General features: G+C 39.9%; 1 protein-coding gene across 2 annotated transcripts in view; it reads right to left on the minus strand.

Moving 5' to 3' along the window:
• Window positions 1–2,715: 2,715 nt before the first annotated feature.
• TMEM182 (transmembrane protein 182) overlaps window positions 2,716–23,802 on the minus strand; it is a 35,253-nt gene continuing 14,166 nt past the window's right edge. The window contains exons 4-5 of one of the 2 annotated variants that reach the window (XM_075092415.1): window positions 15,664–15,801; window positions 2,716–4,244 (exon numbers count right to left, since the gene is read on the minus strand). In XM_075092415.1, the coding sequence (XP_074948516.1) occupies window positions 4,021–4,244; window positions 15,664–15,801 (362 nt within the window). In that variant the 3' untranslated portion in view covers window positions 2,716–4,020. The remainder of the gene's footprint in view (window positions 4,245–15,663; window positions 15,802–23,802) is intronic. The other variant, XM_075092410.1, reaches the window with a different exon arrangement.

Here is a 23,802-nt window from a genome sequence, read left to right on the forward strand (position 1 = left end):
TCACAGTAAAATGTAGAGCCTTGCAGCACTCCACGAGGCCCCTCTGGGCTCTTTGGGATGCAGGGAAAAACTAGGTGCAGAGTTTGGAGGTGTCTAACATAGGAGACGCTGCCAGCCCTCCATTCCTTCTTACCTTCATGTCAAATGGCTCTACTGATTCCTATTGTCAACATGTCTCTTGGGTAGATGAGCCACACTGTGGACCGGAAAGATAGACCAGTTTAAACCGGTAGTGTGAGTAAGAGACATGGAGGGGAAAGTGGCACTGTAAATACTTGTGATTCTTCATCCCTTCTGTCACTTTTGATTATAGATGACTGAATTCTGTTTTCAATTTCAGTATCTCCACCGACTTCAGCAGCATCAGTCCAGATTTACTCTAAGTTAACACAGCAGAACTTCACGTGAACATACTTTATCCAGTCTTCACTGCCTGGAAATCACATTGCCAAAAGTACAGATAGGAACAGGAGAGGCGGAGGAAAACCCAGCTGCTGCATCAGAAGGTAAATAGCTCATTTAAGAGGTACAATATGACTTCATAAAAGATAATAAGCACAACACATTTTGCAGCCAGTTAGGCTTCTGCAAGAAGGGGGACACAGCAGTGCCGACAATACTTACGATCGTCCTACTAGCAGTTTACTAGCACACTATAGCATACAGACTCAGTTGCAGCAGCTAGGCACCCTGCAGAGAAATAAGGCAGGCTTTATTTTGCATTTCCTCAAAGGAGAATATTCCTTTACCTCACTAACATAAATGTCAATAAACAGCCACATATTTCATGAAGTTCAGCTCCAGTGAATCTTCCAGCAGCCACCCCAATGAGTAACAAGGATAAACCCGGCGCAAATCTTTTTCTGACTGTTTTTGTCCGCAGCTGCCTTTGCCACGGTGTGTCAGTGCGTCCCCCAGGAATCCACAACAGCTGCACAGCGGGCTGGCAGAGGGCATCGCAGAGGGATGCTCACCCTCATTTCTCTCCCTCTTCTCTTACTTCCATCCCCTTATTTTCTCGCTGCCTCCTTTGAGGGCAGTCATGGTTCTCACCATGTTTGCACTGGACAAGCGGATGCTTGTCAGATTGAAACACATTACTTAAAAAAATCTCTTTTCTTCCAATATGACCACAGGCTATTAAGCAAGCCAGGCAATTAAAAATAAAAACCCCCAAACCCTATATGTTTGTGAGAAACACAGTTATTCAACCAATTTCACAGAATATTTTGATTACAGTATTTAATCCCCTTTACAATCTTTTACTCAGCTCTAATCATGAAAATCCCTGCATCGCCACCAAGGATTTTCTAGACAAAAGCATATCTGGAAGAATGCCATGGAGTGAGTCTCCTTAGCTGGCCTGTCTTCCCTGAGTTCTTACAAACCTATTCCCCTGCACATAGTTCTTTAATGAAATCAGAAGAACAAGAGTTAGACTGTGCTTGTAGGTAATACCCATAAAGAAATGCCTCCCCATCACCCTCAGCGACGTTCCCTGGTCTGCAGCAGCTACATCATATGCTCAGCTACATACATGTTTTTGAGGGAGGATGCAACCTGCCCACACTGTTTCAGAAGGAACCTGACTCCCAGTTCTGCCGTAAGGAGAAGAAGGTGGTATCCAACTAAAGCAAATGGACAGGGCTACGGACTATTGCCAAAAGTGTGAGTTTGAGTGAAGAATCTATGAGCACTCAAGCAATTTCTACTGACGCCAGAAAGGCTTCCTGAAGTTTCTAAGGAAACCCTCAGAAACACCTTGGATCTTCAACGGCCGTTACGCCCGCAGCCTGACCTGAAGGGTTGCCTCCAAGAGAGGCTGCCTTGCACACAGGGGTGTAGCTAATTTAGCTGCATAATGGAGAGAGTTCTGAAGATGCACATGGGCTGAATTAAGGGCTCCACGGGAGCCTTTGGCTCATTCCTTGCAGAGTTTATTAGTTGCTGCTGCACACATGGTTAGGCTTGCTGGAAGAAGTCCAGCTCTGAGGCACCTCTCAATTCCTCCAGCTTCTAAAAGTTGCAAGAAAGTGGCTCAAGCGTATTGCCCCCTCTAAGCTCTTGTGGAGAAGGACTCTCCCCTGCAGAGAAGCAGACAGGGTTTGGGAGGGATACCTAGTCAAATAACTCTTGATTATTGAATTTACCTCCACAATTACCAGTGAGTATCTTAGACTGTAAAGGGGGTAAATACCAACAGATTGTATTATTTGAGAAACAGTATGTGATTGTGTAATTAAGGGCAGGAATATAATACCATATGCACAAGGGGCAGGGTTAATTTCACCATTTCCTGACTAACCAATGGCATTATGGTGTAACAGTAATGTTCTCCGGATGGCTATCATTTATATGGAGTTCATATATATGCTTATGAATATTTGGTTAAAATTCACCCATCATACTCTCTGACACAGTAATTAAAACCACCATGTTAGCTGCCAATAAAAATATTTTAGTGATTTGGTAATTGTTCCAAACCTCATAGTCCCAGCCCCCCCTACCCCCCACCCTTGTTGTCTTCCTGTTCTATAATGTTGATGGTGGAAAAATAAATAACTAGAAGGGAAGGCTGGAAAGTTTCCAATGACAAAAGCTCCCAAAATGGAAGCAACATCCAATCTGGCCCACCACATCTTCTAGGTGGGCACTCCTTTCCTGCCTTTTAGCGATGCTTTCAGTATTCATAACAGCTGTGGAATTAAGCATTATGAACAAGAAGAAACCAACATGCAGTCTTTATTTTTCCCCATCAGTCCCAAACCATTCTGCATTGGGTTACAAAGTGAAAACCAACACACTTTCAGATGGATTTGATTTCAGCTTGGGCCCAACGCCAGACAAAGTTTCTCTATTGTTAAAACTCCACTCCATCTTTTCCATACCATGCATACAGTCCCATCGTCACCCATCTTCTAAATATATGCGTGCACACACACACACACACACACACACACACAGACACAGAGAACCAGCCACTCCTGCAATACAGAACCAGATCCATCTCCCCTGCTGTCTTAGCTAGTCTCTTTGCTTTCCCTGGGATGACTAGTAGGCAAGTTGGATTTGGTCTATAAAGTCAATTTTTAATATTTGGGAAAATGAAGGCTACATAAAACATACATTTTCATGTCCTAGATATTGTCTTCATAATAAACCTTTTTTAATAAAAAAGTCATTTTACACAACCAGGAACATGTTTGTTGAAGGAGCCAATTATTCCATTCAAAAATTAAAGGTTTAAAACTTGATTAAAATATTAATGCTATAATTCAAAGTACAATTTCAGCGTAACTTCAGCTAGTGATTTAACTATGGCATATTGGCTTACAGAAACATGCAACAAACATGGATTTCAGAATACAGAAGTATACAGCTTTCAAATGCACACAGAGAAGAGAAACGTGTAATGGAAGCAGTTAAGCTTTTACATGTACGGACTAGCACCACGTCACTGTTCACGGCAATTGCCTTCTCTTCCCATGGATGCTGCACGAACAACTGCACTCTATTTTTATGAAGTGCAGACATGTTTGGTTGCATTGAAGCTAAAGCAAGTAGTGGAAAACAGGAGAGGATGTAGATTGAATTACTGCGTGTGAATGTTTGTTTTCTCCTCCACGTTTTACCATTCTCCACAAGCAGAAGCACAAAGTAAATGTTAAAAGACAAATGTATAAAACGTTAATTTGGCCCACTTCATGTTGGGCTTTTGGTTGCAGGAAATTTTTGCCTTCCTCTGTTTGCAAAACTACAAAGATGCTGCTAATAGCACAATATGGGGAACCACGTGGGTACTTTCTAAAGAATTAAAACCAACCCGTTGGGACTAAAGGTGGTTTCTTCCTGTACTGAGTTTTGTGTCCTTTACCCTTAAACAAGTAACAAAAGAACTTCCAGAAGTCTGACTGCATACTCAAGGTCGCCATAATGGTAATAATGTATAAAATTTTGTTCCAGTTTACAACTGTCATGAAGCTTCACTAGGATTCCTGTATTCTCTTCAGCAGTGTATGACTAGTCTGAGTGTAAATAAATGGCACGCCCTACCAACAAGAACAGCATTCCTGCTAATAAAGCAAAAAATACTCCTATAGGAGCCAGCATGAAAGACCAGCCATAGCGTACATAAACAACAAAGTCTGGGCAACCCATTTTTTTCACGTTTGTGTAGTTTTCCAGATCAGCCATCGCCTGGACCCAGATGACATACATCACGACTACCAGCGAAAACAGGACACCTGGAAAAGAAACACCAGGTTTTAACAGCAGAGTGTGAGAAAAATCCTGGGTGCATTTACTGTAATACCTAAAAACCCATCAATGCTTGAGGCCTCGTCTGCAAGGCACGGTCAGCCACCACTGGATATTTTCTGCCTTTGGCTTCCCCTAACACGCACTATCTCCACCTTGCTTCTGATTTGCACTGAAAGGCATACTCCCATGACAAAGTTTATATCTGGTTTTGGTGGGCAGACACCCACTTTGTTTAGCGACAAAATTCTGGCAGGTATTTACTATTTTGAATTCATGAGCCAAGGGAGGGGAAAGAAGAAGGAATAGGTCAGGATGACCTGGAGAAAAAAAAACAAAACCTACTTCCCAAACTCTGACATTTTTTCTAACACAGTGCTTTGGATGAGATACGGAAAGGGGAAAGGGATGGGAAATCTTTCTGTCACCTTCACCTCTCTACATTTTGCTTCTTTTTTCTTATGAAAAGGGCTTTGTTTGGAACATACTAGCTTCAGAGTATTCTACTCAAATATTTTGCAGACAAATTCAGATGCATTTCATTCAAAACCCTCCACATTAGAACAGAAGTTCCTGGTACAGGAACAAAACCCAACAATAATTAAATAATAGCTATGAAGCAGGCTATTAGTATTAACCTCAGATTGGATACAACAGTTTCCTGGAATTAAACCACCACATAATTCACAGTCTTTTCCCAACCACTCCTCTGAAAGGCCTTTGGATTGTTTACACATGATAGTAATAGGAGCACATGTCCTTACAAACTTTGTTAATCTCTTTGTTACTATGCACCAGAAGGAGATATAAGAAGAAAGTGCTTTCCAAAGTATCAGTTGCATGCCTAATATTTCATTTCACTTTAGAGGAATGTGGACACTTGAGAAATGCAAGCCTGCAGCACAGATGCTCTAGCAGATCTGCTGGAAAACTGAGGGCACAGGTCTGAATTTTTTGCATGCTCCAGCCTGTACCCACTTGCTCCTTGAGCTCCAGCTGTCACAGCACAGTTACAGCAGCAGGACTATCTATTCCAACATTAAAATATTTGGGAGACACCACCCCATCATGTTTTTATCCCAGGATGTTTAGGTGCCTCATTAAAACCACAACCCCATGCATACTCCTGGGGACACTTATTGCCAAATTTGAGTCTACAGGCTGTAGAACAGCAGAGTCAAAAGAATTTGTGGTCTCTTCCCCATCCTCCTAAATACTTGCAATGCGACCTTGCACAAATGTGACATTTGTGGCAAAATGCACTTTGTCAGCACACATGGACAGGCATTTGCTTCCAGACCCACCAGTCCTGGTAACCTGGTAACCTTTCCCCAGCCCCACCCCGGGACGCTGCCTCACCACCTCCTTTCCCTGACCCTCCTAACCTGCTTACCAGGGAGCAACTCTTGTCACCACTCCCTCACTTGCTTCAGGCAAAACCAGACAGGTTAGCTGCAGCAGTTTAAATTGGTGATCTGCTGACATTTTTGCTGGTGCTTTATTGTCAGAATGTAATACCTTTACATTCTGGACATCCTGAACATCTGACAGGTGAGAGCTCACAACTCAATGTTTGTGAGCACTACCTTTTGAAGCCCACAAAAAAAATGAACTGAAGTAGTTAACCTGAGGCATAATCGAACCACGACTGAAAATCCCAAAGGATCTGCAATTTTTATAAGGCTGAAAGGAGAAAAACTAAATAAAGAAGGAGGCAGACACATTTCCTGTCTATGAAATACACTTCCAGGATTACATTTTTTGCTAGGGCTCAAATTACTAACAAAGTTTAAACAAAAACAACACTCAACTCTAAAAGGCATAAATTCAATTTTGAAAGAATTTTACCTAAGTAAAACTCCATTTTGATGGAATTTAGTGCTGCAGTTGATAAACATACAAGTGGTGAAACAATCGGAGAGGAGGATCACCTTAGGGCCAGACTTAAAGAATAAGAAATTAAATTGAAGACTCTCCAAATATAAGTCAAACTGAGCAGAATATTTCTGTAACAGAACATCTAACGATAACAGATAATGTAGCAACACAGGAAAATTGGAACCAGAAGTAGTAACTTTTGATGTAAGAAGATTCAGGGCCAAATTCATAAATGGAGTTATTAGAGATACGGAGTTTGTTCAAGGTTTCAAAACTTTAACTAAAAAATAAAATAGCCCAAAGATTTGGAAGGAGACATTGATAATATGGCACAACCCATATGAACACTGGAATTTACCTCTTCAGATGGCTGTGCCTGTGCCTTTTCAAATGTCTGTAGTTTTCTGTTTACTCTCTCCATCGGGGCAAACTTAGTCCAAACCAATAATAATTACAGAAAGTAGTGATGTATATTCCCTTACTGTAGCAGCCAGTAAGTGTAACCAGAACTTGCACATCTGGAATGCTTTTGACCTCCAGCACCCCGGGCCAACGCAAAGCTATATAGCCCAGTTAGTCAGAAGCATCTGCCATTAAAGCAAAACTCATTCAGAGGTGCTTCAATCACAAAATGGGCATCCCTTGCTCTTCAGGCAGTCTGAAGCAACACCTGCTAGGTGGTTAACCTAGGGCCAACTCCACATGGGTGCAAAATAGCAAGCCAGTGCTGCCAGTGGTAAAACAACTTCAGGGAAGCTGAAATCCATCCGGTGATTTCACAGCAAGCTGCTAATACCTGTGTGTGGCAAATTGTTGGGTATGGAAATGTGCTGAAGAAATGTATGTCAAGCAGAGATAAATGTCCTTCTTTAAAAGAAAGAAAAAGAAAGGGAGAATATGTAAACCCTCTTAGTTAATTAAGGCACTAGAGGAGTATTTAAGGGTTCTCACAATCTGCTAATGGAGGATAATTAGTAGGTACATTGCTTAGTGTGTTCAAGAAATGTCTTGAACAGTAGAATCAGGCTAAGTAAAAACTGACCGTGTCCTGTTGCCTCCAACAGCATTTCATTCGTTAGTGCTCCTTTTGGCTAATTTTCACAGTTATGATTTCATGGGAGTTAAGCACTTTCACAGGAGTTTACTGAGGCTCTTGTGTGTTACAAATGGTAACAGAGAAAAAGGAAAACAGAAGCATTTCTTAACAGGTAGACCCTCTGTTTTGTCCATTTGGTCTTGTTTCCTAAGATGTTAGAGTACTTGAGAAGCAGTGGTAAGAGCAGGGAAGCAGATCTTGTACTTCTACTATCACTAATGCATCTACTTAAAATGTTTGATGTTTAGGGCCAGAGGCATTAGTTCCTTCCTATGCATTAAGCACTTGAGGTTGTGCTTAAATTTAAGCATATGTGCAAGTCTCTTTGACTTAAAGTGTTCTTCCTCCTGGCATACACACTGATTGCATCAAAATACCTGACTCAAAGGCATGTTGTGAGCTTAATGAATGGTTACTAGCACTTAAGTATTTATCTGGTTGTTCGACCCCAAAAGAATACGGTTTGTTTTCAGATTATATGATCACATGTCTGTTTGCATTGTCTTACTTTAATGAAATGGAGGGATGTTAACAGTTCAAGAACGGTTTGAAGAAAAAGCAGTATCAAGAACAGAGTACAAACAATTTGCCAAGCAGACTGACTGGCATGTAGAATTCAGATGCACATAACGTGAAGTATTTTTTACAGGCCACTAGATATCAATTTGGTCTACGCATTATGAACTGTACTAGTCATGTCAAATAACAGTCAGCGTTTCATATGGTGTTTACAAAATTACAGATCAAAAGCTGGGTTTATCTCCACTTTGTAGAAAGAAAAATAAGGCACAGAAACAGCTAATCTGATATTCAGAGGTTCTAACTACCCAAGCTTTGGTCTCGGCTCTGGCTTCAAAGGTGTTTTGCTCATCAAAGCCAAGGCAGATTTGCTTAACACATAACACATATCATAACGGAGTTGCTAATAAATACAAGTCTTCTGCCTCTTCATCCTTCTACCTTGTGTGTACATCTACACTATTTCTGCAACATTCTGCTTTTGTTATTTATACCAGTCAGTGAAGAATCATTCACTGGAGCACACTTAAAAGGAAAGGCATTAGACTGAAGGCAATGCAAAATCTTACGACATAATTGTCTGTCTTGATCTGCTTAAGTGTTTTAAACTAGCTCCTATCACTGCAAAATCTCACTGCATCAATTTATATGTAGAGAATATGGTATTTTTGAATGAATGAATATGAAGAAATATCATATATCGCAAAAAGTTTAAAATTAGCCTATGTCTTTACATCACCCCCAATCACAAGATTTTTACTTGATTCTGAAGAATCTAGTAGAGTCACTGGAATATTAGTAACACAGAACCATTGGCAGAGTCCATGCAAAACTGAAGGGAGAAAAACTGAAAATCCCAAATTAGACTCTTTAACTGCTGGAGAACATTTTCTTAGATAAATTTTATGCTGCTTGTGGAAGACAATGGGGAAAATTCCTCTATTTGTATAACTACACTACTGCTTTTCCATCCTACTTCTGTACTCACAAGTTTGCCTCACTAGCTTGTCTCTTTCCTTCAGAATATTAGTCATGCCAGTAAGAGCTGAGAAAGCATCCATTACAAGTGTAATATGAATGCCTGTCCATTATGGAGAAGAACATACTAAAATGAATATATATTTATTCTGGGAAATCTGTTCCTGCAGTCTTGCACTGACTATCTGTTGTGAATGTCATGAACCTTCATAGCCAAGATCCAAGGCAAAATTAATGAGATTGAAAAAAAAACCTCCATAATTTCATGAAGCAAATATTTTTAGGAACAATGTGTGCTATGATGTATTTCTACATTTTCAGCAGTGAGACCTTTTGCATAGTGTGTGGGTGTCCATTTGCCCTTGCCTTTTAGTGAATATAAAATAAAACAGCAGCTGCATGAATCAGGAACGATGGGGGAAATTATTCCTAGAACATGAAATATGTCTGAAAGAGATTAAGACAAATAAATACTCTCCTCCCCCTACTTTTTCTTTCTTTTTTTTCCATTTTGCATTTTTTTTAAGAACACACGTTTGATACACAGCTCTGTGCAGTGTGATAAGACATGGACTTCTCTGAGGTCACTATTTTCTCTCTTTCACATTTATTCTTTTGAATTTCTTTCAGACAATACGCAGACTTGTGCATATTGCAGAGGAGAAAGAATAGAGAACCTTTAGAAATGTCTATGAATTCAAGAAGCAGTTTGCTGGCCTTTAGTACTTATTCTTCCCACGTAGAAATGCCTTTCACTTGTCAATGGTGAATGGTTGTTTATGGCATGAATCTTTTACTATGCAGACACGAAGACAACAGGTGCTAGAAAGAATGATATGAACTTTTTCCTTGTGCCTAGAAGCTTAGAACTCTTTATCTCACTTGAGGAAAACTTGTATGCGTGTGTATATTTTTCTTTCAATTGCATTTTTCTGTCCTTGTCCTTTTTACAGATTTTACCACCTACCTTGGTCTCTTGTGACCTTTATTTAAAAAGTATGGTTGACATTCTGCTCCGAAGTATGTACAAAGGATCCCACTAAAGAGTTGTGGGAGTTGGCACATAGCTCTGAAGACAGATTTTTGTCCTCATCTAGGAGCTAGAATTAAAATATCAGCTTCTTTCACTCTTTTGGCAGGAAGCAGAAGTCGTACTTCAAATCTTGGTTCTTCACAAGGGTGTGATTCTGTAGTGCTCTGTGCGTGTCCTGGGGCTTGCTTGTTTGACATCAGTACAGTTTTCAGAGTACAGAGGACAGTTTTCACCGCCACCCAGGCAGGAACAGGCCCAAGGTAATCATGGACATTATTGAAGGCTGCTCTAAGTGACTATTTTATGGCAGCTTTTCCCTCCTTTCCTATGACCGTTGAAGCAACTATAAGGCTTCTTACAGTTTGCACTACCGTAGCTGCTCTTTGTCCTTCCTCTGATATTGCAGGCATGGAAGTGAGGCTGCAAAGACAGTGCTCAAGTCACTGGCTGTGGAATCGCTGAATTGATAGGCACTTTTTCCCCACAGGGGTAGCATCTGTAGTTTCACCTGCAGCCTCAGGTAGTTAATGCCGTTACAAAGCTTAATAGGGAAAGCTGCTAGTCAATAAGCTGCCAGCAGTACTAATAATTGTGTGTGCCTCTCCATTTGTGGTACTTCAGCTGCATCACTCAATAAGAGAAGTGGGCAGCCTTTCTTAAAGATCAGGATGAAGAAAAGGCAGGTGTGTGACTCTGCCACAGATCAGACATCAGAATTGCTCTGTGGGTAGGTTTGCTGTTATTCTGGGCCCCAGACATGTGACATTGTGGAGAGTCTTCTGAGGCTCTTTTGGCCCTCAGAGAGCCTTTGCAGTTCATCCACACAGGCACCAGTGATGCTGGCAGAGAGACCTTTAGTCCTTGAGTGGGTAATTACAGGGCTTTGACGGCGAGAGATAAGGGCATGGAGGCCCAGGTGATGATGGTCTTAAACCTGCTGCCCAAAGGAAAAAAACTGCACAAAAGTTGGCGTACAGCATGCATCAGCTCCTAGACTTGTAGCTACTGCCGCAAGCAGGGCTTTGGCTTTTGTGACCATGGGACCCTCTTTGAGATACGAGGACTTCTGGGAGAGGCGAGATCCATCGGACAAGGTGGGGAGAGAGCAACAAACTCAGTAACCTTTTGAGAAGGCATGCAAGCAAGGACCATTGGCAGATGGACATCAAAGCCTCCAGGTAAGCAGGGGGAAGGGAATGGAGAGCATATGCATGGGACAGAGCAATGTGGGAGGCTCACACACTTCCACTGAAAAGCAGCATAACTGAAAGCCCATCTCAAATGCATGTACATAAATGAACTCAGTTTTGGAATAACACAGAAGTAATTCAAGTTTGTACAGTCACTGGATGATGGATGATGCCACTGCAGCTGCAGACACGGTGAGACAGCCTGCTTGATGGGAATGCTTTGCTGGATGGATACAGACCCTTTAAGAACGGGTAGTTAAGATGGGGTGGGGTGGCTGCAGCCTGCACAAAGAAATACCTTGAATGGACAAATATCTTCTAAGTAACAGGGGCTTAGGGGTTAAGATCAACAAGGTGGACAAAAAGGGTGTGGTCATGGTGGGCATCTGCTACAGGCCACCCAATCAAGAAGAGGAAGTGGACCGGAAAAATAGTTATGATTTATGGTTCTCACGAGGGACTCAGCCACCCCAACATCTTCTAGAAGGGCAACATTGCAGAGAGCAAGCAATCCAGGAGGTAAGTAACTGGACTGCATCAAGGATAACTTTTTGAAACACATGTGGAACAGACCAACTATTGGAAGTGTTTTGCTGGACCTGCTACTCACAGATAAGGAAAAACTGGTCAGGAATATGATAGATGGTGTTAGCTGTGGTTATAATAGCCATGAAATGGCAAAGTTGAGTATCCTAGGAGGAATATGGAAGGTGAGTAGGAGATTAAAGACCCAGAACTTCAGGAGCACAGACTTCAGCCTGTTCAGGGAAATGGTAGGTAGGATCCCAAGGGAGGCTGCCCTGAAGGGCAAGGCTGCCCTGAAGGACAAGGGATGCCATGAAGGGCAAAGGGGCCCAGAACAACTATTTGTTCCTCACAGGCAACTTCCTTAAAGCACAAGAATGGTCCCTCTCAGTGTGAAAGAATTCAAGCAGGTCTGGCAGAAATTAAAGTTAACCTCATGCAGAGCTGCGTCAGCAAGAACAGGTTTGAAAATAATACTATTTCCATTTACTCAGCACTTGTGGCATCATATCTGGAATACCGTGTTCAGTTTGAGGCCCCCTGCTGAAAGACAGATACTGATGAACTGAGGTGATGACCACCAAGATGCTTAGGGGAATGGAGGACAAGAAGAGGCTGAGCAATCTGGGGAGTTTTAGTGTGGAGAAGAAAACAGTCTTCATCTTTCTAAATGGAGTTACAGAGAAGATAGGGATAGACTCTTCACAGACATGCACACTGGAGAAATGAGACAGCAGTCACAAGCTGTAGCAAGAACAATTTCAGGTGGATATAAGTTAAAAAAAAACCAAACAATTTTTCACAATAAAGTTGGTCAAACTGGGACAAGTGCCCAAATATGCTGCGGAACATCAATTATTGGAGATTTTTAAAACTTGACTGGATAAGCCTCTGAGCTGCCTGATCTAACTTTGAAGCCAGCCCTGCTTTGAAAGGGATGTCACACTTGATTGCCACAAGAGATCCTTTCCAATCTAAAGTTATTCTGTGTCACTCAGGATCTCTGTTTAGGCTCCTTCCATGGGTCCCTCCAGAAGGCAAGTCTATCTGCCCTAGCACAGATAAGGTGAATTGTCACTCTGAGAGTGTTTTTCTTATTGACACTATAAGTTTAAGTAGCTGGTTCATACAAAACATTTAGCTTTTGGATGGCTAAATAGTTGGCATGAATACCATTCCCAATAATTTCTTCAGCTGCTTTCTGAACCCTAAGATGGCAGAGAAGACCATTCTACAACCTGTTCTCTTCAGTTGAGGCAGAGCTTTTATCTGCTACATAATTTGTCAGTTAAGGTTGCAAAAGGAAACAGATACTTCAGTACAACAACAGGTATTAAAATTGCTTCAGCTAATATTTTTCTTAAAAGTAGGAAAATGACTGGTCTTTCTATCTTCTCCCAAACTTCCACAGAACACCCACCTTGTCTAACTTCCTTCTCAGAAGCTTACTTTTCTTTCCAGTGTAACATCTACTTGAACTTTGTGGTAAGACAACATCTGGGCCCTTTCAAAACAATGTACATAATTCTTTTTTTTCTTCAAATCAATATGCTGATTTCTGTCTTACAAGAACTCTAACTTCACCTATGATCTAAGTCACATTACGTCTTTTTATTTTCCCATTAGGTCTGTGTTTAAATAGATGCACACCCTGGCTGCACCCCGATTGCATGTTGGTATGAGTGGTAAATACACACCACTTCTCATCACTCTCCCCTTCCATCCCCTGTTTCCCTTTGGGAGGCAGTAATTGAACAGGCTCTCTAGTCCTGAAGGAAGTGGGTAGAGGAGGGGGTCAGGGCAGCAGGGAACACAGCAGAGCACACCACCCTGCCTTCCAGAGGCAGGTAAAACACTCCTGCATCAGGTTCTACCTTATCTTGCTCTGCTCCCAAGTTATCCCAGATTTAAGATATTAATGATGGTGAGGAATTCCTATTGGGAGAGGAAGAGAGAGCAATTTCATGCTGTCATACCTTTGGGTCTGAGAATCCCTCCTACTCTCCATTTAACATGACAGGCCATTGATCAGTAACACCACAGGAAACTGAGTTGTTGCCCAAGACATCCCACAGAACATAGCTTTAACTATGGACAATGCAAAGTATTTTGCATAGGCTCTTCTTATACCAGTATGGTCAGTCCCTCCAGCATGATTTTAATTCATGGTATAATTAACCCTCACCATGGCTACAGGAGTATACTGACTTGTGAAAAGAGGTGAGAGCAATAAACTTTTTTTAATGTTTTTGTGGGTGAGGTGTTAGATAGGATTAGGATATTTACGGTAAGTACCTTCTCCAAGCAGCCCTGCCCTACTGGTGTGACTAGGAGTAGATGCAGAAGAGCTTGGTTGGGAACTGTGTCCCCTTACCCAAGCCAGAATGTTTTGTGCAAACTGAATGGCTCTAGGGTCCTATACTCTGCTGCCACCATCACCTTTTGGCAAATGATAGCAGGACTTTGCTAAACGTCTTTGCTTTTCAACAACAATGGTAATAGTAAAAATAACACAGCTTTTCTGTGAAGCCCCGATTGAGAACAGTCCTGAATTTGAAAGATACTACATATAGAGAGAGTAAAAGGTCAGGATTTCCCTTGAAGGACATGTGTTCTATAGGGACAAAGGGTGAGAGGGGCAAAGAGACAGGCCCAAGGTCACACACAGGGATAATAAAGCTCACTTAACTTCATGCACCTAAAAAAATAGTCTCTCTAGATTCCCCTAGTAAAGGAAAGAGAGGTGTATGGTTCCTCCACAACACATTCATCCAACCCATATTAGACCCCTCTTTCATAATTAAATTAATCCCCAGATGAGGGAACTTCTCACACACCTACTCTTTTGACTGCCAATGAATGTTATTGCCTCCTGCAGGCCTCCTAGGAAAGACAAGGGAAACCAGTGCGGACTTGGGGATCTAACCTTCCCCTACCTAAATGAGGGAAGATGGACTGACCCAGAAGGGAGAACACACACATTGCTTCAGACCTCTGCCCATCAGTTCCTGGTGCCTTCCAAGTGCCGTTTCCTTTCCAACAGCCTGTGCTACTTCCTAGGGACAACTGAGGTTTTTTACAGATTACAAGTGCAGGAAAACAGTAGGACTTCCATGGGCTCTTACCCTGCAAATTAGTGACAAAACGCATTGAAGTGTCTTAGGATTTCCATCAGACTGAATATTTTCTGTATGTCTTTTAATAGAGTGGAGGAGTAATTCTCAAGGGATTAAATGCAAGTATGCAGGAGTTTTTTCAGAAAAAAATATTATAAAATACTTCCCACACTTCATTCAGGGTCCTTTAAAAGGGAATAATGCCCACTAGCTGCATATGCAGAGCTGCAAGGCAAAGTGAATAAGCAATGTGGGCAAGTCAGTAACAAGTAGAAAGAGAGTCCAGGCCTTTTGGTCCTGATATGAGTGGCTCCACCTCATAACACATTCCTGCTTTCACAGGACTACCTCTCACCAGGCTTTATACAAAGAAGAACAGTGATTGAGCACATACTATCATTTACATCCTGCACAACTGTATCTTACACACCAGTGTGGCATCTTCCCAGACTTTTCAAAGTTAACAGAACAGTGCCCATATCAGCTGAATTCAGGGAGGTTGCACCCTCCATCGTATGTATGGGTTATGAGGAAGGAGGGAATTCAGTTATTTGCTATCTTTCATTCACAGAGGTTTAGAGCTCTGAGTTACTCATATGTGACAACTATTTTGTGTAATCCAAAATCCAACCCCATCCAAAACATTTTTCCTATATTGGTCATGTGAATATGTTGCATCTTCCAACCTCTTTAGAGACCACCATAATCATCTTTTGTGTCACTGACTAAAAAAAACCCTTTCCGTAGCTAAAGACTTTGAGAATCCTATAAGGCAGCATCCCTAATATGCACTCTTTTTCTTGATAAAAAGGTAGATTGAAATTGCAGTGTAATTCCATTATTTGCCTTGGATTTTTTTATCTTAATCTATAAGTAGCTTTTAGAATAGCTTCATGACTAAGTAACTGTGGAATGAATTGTGTCCAAGGCAGGTACTCCACAACCCAAAGGACAGAAGCAAATGCTTTTTCTTTCTTTTAACCATTATTAATATAATATTTGGTCATGGGAAATGGAAGAAATACCTCATCCTTTCTATTCTTTAGTTGACTGAGCAAACAGTATACCCACCAGCAATGATGAAGCAGCCTCCTCCTGCTTTGTACAGAATGTGGCTGGCAAAAGGAGCTGCACAGATGATGAAGAAACTGGCCATCACAATAGTGAGCACTCCCAGGAGCATGAGAACTGTCCAGAAACCTCGATAAACTGGAGAAAGGGAAGAAGTAAAATAAGAATACAACACTTTTTACAACATAAACAAGTGACATATTTAGCTAACAAAGATTTTTCTTCTCCCCTTCTCTTTTCTCCTGCCTTATTAACAAATGAAACATCCATTCTATTGTGCATATATATGTTATATACCATGTGGACCAAATTAGGTTTGAATGCCAGTCCTTATCTGATGATGGTGGAAAATAGGATGTAAGTTCCCATGAATGAAATCCATCTGCCTAATATTTAGCAGTGGCTTGTATGACAGCAACCTGACCAAATTTATGCTCTTTAGAACATGGTATGCCAAAGCTGCAGCAAGATTCTTTGGGATAAATTATTGGACTGAGAGGATACAATTGTTTTACTGAAATTGTCTGGGAGAAGCAGAGAACTGTAATATCTTGGCATTCTTAGTGCTCAGAGTGTATCACCAATAGCAATCTGTAAGTTCTTTGCAATTTACAACTGGATAATTCTCCTTACATTCAGTCATATTCAACAGAAGGAAATCTAAAGCAGGAGGGGGGAGAAATTAAAAAAATGTAAGCTGGGTTTCTGAAAAACAGTTAAGTATTTTAAACCAGCTCTAAAGCTCTTTGTATTTTATTAAATTTAAAATGTGATGTTTCAGAAGTCTCTGTTAGACAGTGCCAAGCAGTGCTGAATTAATGGATGCAGCTGGTGATAAATGAGCCGAGAGTTTTGTGACATACTCTGGCCAAAAGAGTCTTTCTAACAATTATTTTTTAGCTGGCTAATTGCACATCCATTTAACAAAGTCATCATTTTACAAATGCTACAAGAGTGACATAAATTTCTCCCATGAATTTAAAAATTGGTACATTAACACAACCCATTAGTAAAATTATGAGTTGCAAAGATCTCCATCGTCAGATCTGAAAATCTTGAAGCACTGACAATTCAGTCAGTGAAAAACATTTCCACCCAACTGAGGGAAAGCATATAAGCCAGCTGGCAAGTCAGGAAAAGTGAGTCACAAAAGAAACTGCCACTTATCATTTGACAGCACCTACTTACTGTTATGGCAAAACACAACCAAGCAACTATTATACTGGTCCATATCCTGAAAGTTTCAAATTCATACAGCTTGTTAGAGCCAGCTATTCTGGAATAATTGGGGTTTGCTCTCATCTGAAATCTGAAAGTGCACTAGGCATTATTGGCTTGTGCATCCCGCTGATGTGTTCCAAAAATCTAGTTTTTAACTTGACCAGCTTAACTCATGTTAAAGTATACACCGTCTTGCTTCTATCAGCCTTGTAAATGTATTATCGAGATCATATTCACAACATCACATTAGCTACATTTTTTTAAATAACATCCTTTTTATTCCAGGCAAACATTCAGAGACATGATTTTCCACTACACTGATCAGCAGATTTGGGCATAGGAAGGACAAATGTGTCTGAAAGTAGCTGGCAGAAGGGTTAAAGTTGTGTTTTGGTTCATATCCAAGTTTTCTTGCCACACAAACAAAAAACATGGAAACAGTTGGTAAGGAATAAGGCTGTGGTTCAGCAAAGCAGTTAAGTGTGTGTTCTGCTTTAAGCATTCTACCTTTTACGGGATTTAGGTACCTGTTTAAAGTTAAACACATAGTTAAATGATTCACTTAATGCAAATGGGCAGTGAATGGAGACCTAGAAAGGTAAATCTCTCAAGTCCTTCAGTCTTGGGTCTTTGAAGCAATTTCATATTATTTTACTCATGGGACTACTTTGCTAAGCTTCATCGCAGTCCCCAAGTCCATGGGACATTACTTCCTCATTTAAAACTTAATACCGCTAAATCAGTCTATAACCACCCAACTCTTTTACACGGATGGCCCAAGGTACTTCAAAGTCATGCTACATAATCGGGCACATTGGCCAAAATGGACCTTGAAAAAGCTTTCTTCGATATCATTATGGTCAGTCACCTAAGTCATACAGCAGTGTTTCTATTTTCTGAATGGATGAGGACACAAGCTTCTCCAGCATTACAAAATTAGTATACAGTTTCATTATCTGCTCTTCATACAGGAAGCTTTGAAGTCTGCTTTTAGTCAAATTTTACCAGAAAAGCTTGATTTTTTCAAATATTCCTGGAACCTGAACACAAAAGGAGTACAAATGCAACTGATGAAAATTTGTTTAAACTTCTCTGTAACTACACAAGAGAAAAGCAGTTTCTCTGCTCCAACAGCATAACTATTTTATGCATTATATGTGCAATACTGATTTGATGTAGCTATCATCTGAAATAAGCTTCCATTCTATTTCTCCAGAAATAATTATTTACTCTAGATAAATACATGTAGAAATTCTGATGATCCTAATACTTGTTTAGCCAGCTAACTCTGTCAATTAGAAAAAAGAACAGAGTTGGCAGGTAAAAAGTCTGCAATGTTCCCAAATCAGCAGCTTTTCAAGTGAAAGACTACCCCTTCTAATCTGCAAGACAGTAAGTCATTTGTGTCACAGGTCTGAGGAAACATCCTAAGAGCATTTAGGCTTTTTCTTTAGTAAGGGAGTTAAAAAGCAACCAATTTTCTGCAAAGAAGGCTTCCCTTATTTCATGCTCAGACCATTATGGCTCAGACCACATTTCCCATCTTCTCTGCTTAGATGGGCAAGATCAGCTCCTGCAGGGCTAATCATTCAAAACTACAATGCAGCCCGACCGCTGTCATTTAGCTTTGCTGGCATCTATAGACGAACACAAAAGAGCTGGATGAAATTAAAACCACCTAAGAATGAACTTACTCTTCAAGTCACAGACTTTGCTGCTCTGAGACTGAGGTGAACCATTACAGATAAAAAACAACAGAAGATCCTGCTTTGAATTTTCCTTCTTTATATCCCATGAAAATGGATGTGATCCAAGCAGCCTGTTTAAGAAATAATGGTTCAGTGTACCTATACACAGTGTTTAGAGAAGTTTGCACCATTTCAAATTTCACTGAGACAGTTCATAAGACAGGCCATGTTCTGGTCCACGTGATATGGAGTGCCCTTGCCTCTGCAAGGTACTTCACAGACATGTTTGAGTTAGCTACCTCAACTACATGCATTATTCCTAGTGTTTCCTACAGTAGAAGTAATAAAGTACAAGCACTACCGCTCAGACAAGAGTCCGAGGTAAACATATCTGCAGTGTTAATCTTAGATACCATTGCTCTGTGTTGCAAGAGTGCTAAACAGAAGGTTCTGTAACTTCTCTTGGTAAGCTGCCCCTTCGTTGGGGTACAACATTTGGCTTGGCAGTGACAGGCAGCCCTAAAAATAAAATAGGACTTAGAGGAAAACAGGAGTACACACGGTATGCTTGCCTTTGAGGTCTGTACCGTTCAGCCTGGATGCTATGGGAACATTATAGCTGCAGTATATTCCTCCAAAATTGCATGACCTGTAATTTTCCATTGCCACTTGCTTTTCTCCCTAAAGGTCCTAATTTAGATTCCTCTGGAGACTTCTGCATCATTCAAAAACTGGAAGAAATACCTGGTTTTGAGAAAGGGACCAAATTTTTGAGAAACAGCTGAGAATTATCAAAAGCCTGCTTTTCTAGTATAGTAGATCCCAGTGTTGATTACAAACTGAAGCCAGATTCGTATTTTAAGATGTTACTGGTGCATGATATGACAGAGAAGCAATAACATATGTGACAATGTTACGCAGCTGTGTCACCTGCAACGCACGCTTGTTGTGTAGTAGCCTATGGGCTATTCAAGAACAGGTTAGCTAATGACACAGTGCAACACCCATGGACAACTGGAGATGTTAACACCAACTTCCTGAAACCATACCACGTATTTTATTGCCCTTGCTGACCTCAAGCGTTTCAAAATCCCAGCCATTGGCCCAAACATTTTCTATGGCCTGTCAAAAAAACCCCAGTCACTCAATATAAAATTTAATATCAAACACGAATTATTAAGCACTACAAAGCTGAAAAACTTTTTGAAGCATGTGTGAGTACAGTGCTGCATAAACATTACTAAGGATAGGCAAAATGACTTGGAAATGTTGCCTTGTGTTTTCACCCACAAGCTCAAATCCTAAAGTGAACCTTTCCTGTGATTTGACTGTGGATTGTATTCTAGAATATGTCTTTTTTACCTCTCTATTTAATGTAGGAGATATCAAAATGCTTTTGACAGGAGGTATCAAATGCCACCCACAATATAAAATACAATGAAAGGTGAAATGTCTGAACTGCTCTAAATCAGGAGTATCTTCTCTGCAGATAAACAGCTATAAATGAGATCACACATCTCATCAGCAGTGCAAGAGACACATGTGGCAACACAATAAACCTTGCAAAACTTTTCTCAGTTTCACTCAGTACCCTTTACTATCCCTTAGTAGTAGTAATAATTTTTTAAATAACCTTAACAGTAAAACAAATACAAGATTCACAGTATGAATACATTGCTTTTTTAAATACTCTTTGTTTTATCACTGCTTGGTGGCTGGGGAGCTCTCCTTTAGTAAATGTACTGTATTACAATCTCTCATGGGCAATTATGTGACTGTATTACATAACAGCATTTTTTTGCCCTAGAAATAGGCTACTGCTAACATTTCACTGTACAGTTTTTATTTTCAGATTTCATTGCTGATATTATCTAGATTACTTTAGGTTAATTTCAACCTAGTAAGAAATGTGCCAATAAATTTGATCACACCATTTTAGATGTAATAGTTGCTGAACAACAATTTTGCTTCAGTCCTGTGAACATTTTGTATTCTAACATTATATTAGGCATTATATCAAATGCTGGCAATGTGCCCAGTACTGGACAAAATAAGACACTAATGCTTAGGAAAAAAAGTACTAGTAACTACAAATCAGAGTATTAAACTAATGTGTTGGCACAGCCCCATTAAATGCCTTCCAATTTAGATTAAGTAGGCACTGGGGCAATTTACAACAGTTAAGGAACTATTGTTTATTTCCAAGTTAAGTTAAAAAAAAACTCAAAAATAAAATTAATGACTTGACTAAGTGCTAGATCTTGCACTTCTTTGTCTTAGGAATAGTCTCACTGTAGCCAATGGGACTACTCTTACAAGTAAAGACTTTCAACATTTTTAAAAAACAGACCTAGAATTGTCCTGTAGTAAAAGAGAGTTTCATAAAAGTGTGATAGTCCTTGAATGTCAGTGTTCAGTAATCTAATAGCATGATACCATGCATTAATCTAGCTAGCAATTAATTATTATTTAAGTAGTAGATTATTATGTTTTCAAAATAGCCTGATGGGATAACCAATCTGCTAATGATTATACAAGTGTATGTTTATTTTAGAATGTAGAGGTCACTACTCTGGCACTTTTATTGTATGGGCTAATTTCGGGTTTTTTGTTCCTGGCTTGTAGTTTGTTGCACATATGTTTGTGGATCATCATATAAATTAATGTGCTGGCAACACAATGAGGTGCTGTCTAGGTCTACTTAATAGCTTCACACTATAATAGCTGTCACTATAAACCACTGTACCATCACTGAAAGTCACTAGAGTCAGGCTTCCCCTGAGTTCACTTAGATGCCTATTTCAGGTTAAGATAAATGAAACGGCCTACAAATTCCTTTAAGCACATTAACCATAAATGATGGTTAGCACAGCTGTGGACTGCACCTTACACTGCAGCTAGGTGAAGTCCTCCCCACTCTACCAAGATATTTAACAAAACCTGTGAATGAACAAAACCATTATAACTGCAATTAAAAGATACAGAAAGCTGCAATTTCAAAGCGTGCTATCTAACTCTTTGAAGCTGATCATGCATCTGACAGTAATGATGAAAAGAAACCTGAGACATTAAAACATGCGTTCAAATCCCCAACATAAGCATGACTGTAGGCTCCTCTGTCTTTACATTTCCATCTAAGGCTATAATTCTTGACACCAAGAGCTCATAGTCTAGGTTTGCACAGCAGGATGAACCAAGCCTTTGGTGTAAAGCTTTGTAAAGTGTACTAAAATGCTTAACTTGAAGGTCTTTTGGGAACTATCACACAAACACCATAAAACTGACACACAAAAGGATGTAAATAAGCTAAGAGGGGACAGATTATTGAGTGTCTTTTGAATTCTGGGCCAGAAAAGCCCCGAGTCAAATTCCTACTGATACTAACACCAAAGGAGTTATGTCAACAGAGAACTTGGTCCAGTCACTGCACTCAAAAATCATCAGAGATTTTCTGTTCCTCGGGAAACTTATCTTTGCCTGAGCCCTTCTAACTGGATGGTAACATGGCACTCCACCAACAAACCACACTTGTGTTTCCACTAGGGGCTGCAGTTAAACCCAAATTCCTCTGATAAGGTCCCAAAGTCTCTCAAGCCAAACAGTCTGAAAAGAAGTCATGTGCCTTTGCTTGCTCAGAAACTAACAGTACTGTTAACAGAAAGCCAGAGATTTTTAGAAAAATGTGTTGTACATACATGTTTGGTTTTTCTAATAACATTTAAAGCTTTTTATTCAGCTGTTTATTTTTCTATGAAAGAACAAACATTTTTTCAAATGACAGAATATTTCTTCTTATCCACTCCTAATTAAAATAGGACGTGAGGGACTCACTAAAAACACAGTCACAAACCTGTGTGGGAGATTTCTTTTTTTTTTTTTTATCCCCAAAAGTGAATATGTTGAGAAAGCTATGAGCCATGAAAATGGTAATATTGTATCAGGCAACAGTAGCAGAACCAAAAAAGAAAGGGACAATAACCTCAATCTTTTGGTAGTGCCCTTTTATTCTCTGTTTAGTTGATGTAAGGTATTAGATGCAGCCAAATGGATGTACAAATAGTCCATGAAATCTTGTTCTTCATGAAATCAAACCAGGGGTGTTTGCCACTGGCTTTTATAGAGAAGCATTTCCTCTGCTGCGAATCAGGAAGAAGAGGATAACCTTCTAGTATTTCTTAATTTAGCAGCTGCAGTTGCAGCAAGGTTTTAAAAACTTGTTTGCCAAATATCATGGGCAGGAGTGTCAAACTAGACTAAAGAAGAAACAAGTTTTGAACTAACAGAAGAGATGATGACATAACCTTCTTCAAAAAAGTTGTGAAAGATTCTTGAACAAGCACACCTGCTCTAGTAAATAACTCGTCTTGAATGCTGAAAATGAACTGAAGGCATAGAAAAAAAAAACCCTCTTCAGTTTTAATGAGCCCAAAAGCAATCCAATTGTATCTATTTATATAGCAGGAATGGCTCTGAATATACTCTACCTGGGCCAGCATCTATATTACAGTTCTGTCTATTTTTAATCTCCTAATATGAAATATAGATAGGAAAATTATATTTGAGCAGTGGTTCTTTTGGCAAACATTAACTAAAATTAATTAAACTTTTGATGATATTCCTTCTCCTTTCCTTATTCTTTGTTTGTCCACTTCTGTGTAATCATGCAATATAATTTGAGGATCCTCTGTGAATGTATGAGCGAATGGTGGAATACAAACTCTGTCTAGATTATTAGGAGCTGATGACTTTGTCACTTTCAAATGGAAAGATAAATTGTTCTAGATGTGCTGTGAAGTTACAGATTAGATCTCTGAATGGTGGGGTCTGAATTCCACCTGGACAAACAGGTCATAATTTCTAAAGATTAATAGAACCATTATCAGTCCAACTTATTTTTTTCTCGTGTCTGCAGCATAAAAATTGGATTCTGAAGACACTTCAAAGTTAGCAAAGGCGTAATAACAGCTTCAGGACAGGAAGGGATCATTTAAGTCACCGAGTCAGCAAGCTCAGAGATGTGCAGCATCTACACATAAAGGGTTATTTAAAAAGTCATATGAAATAGGTATCACAAGTTATTTACTACAAAAACATTTGCATAAAGCCCTTGATCTGATGAAATGTGACCAATATTTTTAAGTGGAATTGTAAAAACAGCTTTCCAGGCATTATTCAAACGTAAGTTTTTCAATTACTCTATATCTTCCATATATATACACATCTCTCTCTT

The sequence above is a fragment of the Phalacrocorax aristotelis genome, chromosome 1, assembly GCF_949628215.1.
Source record: "Phalacrocorax aristotelis chromosome 1, bGulAri2.1, whole genome shotgun sequence".
Lineage (NCBI taxonomy): Eukaryota > Metazoa > Chordata > Aves > Suliformes > Phalacrocoracidae > Phalacrocorax > Phalacrocorax aristotelis.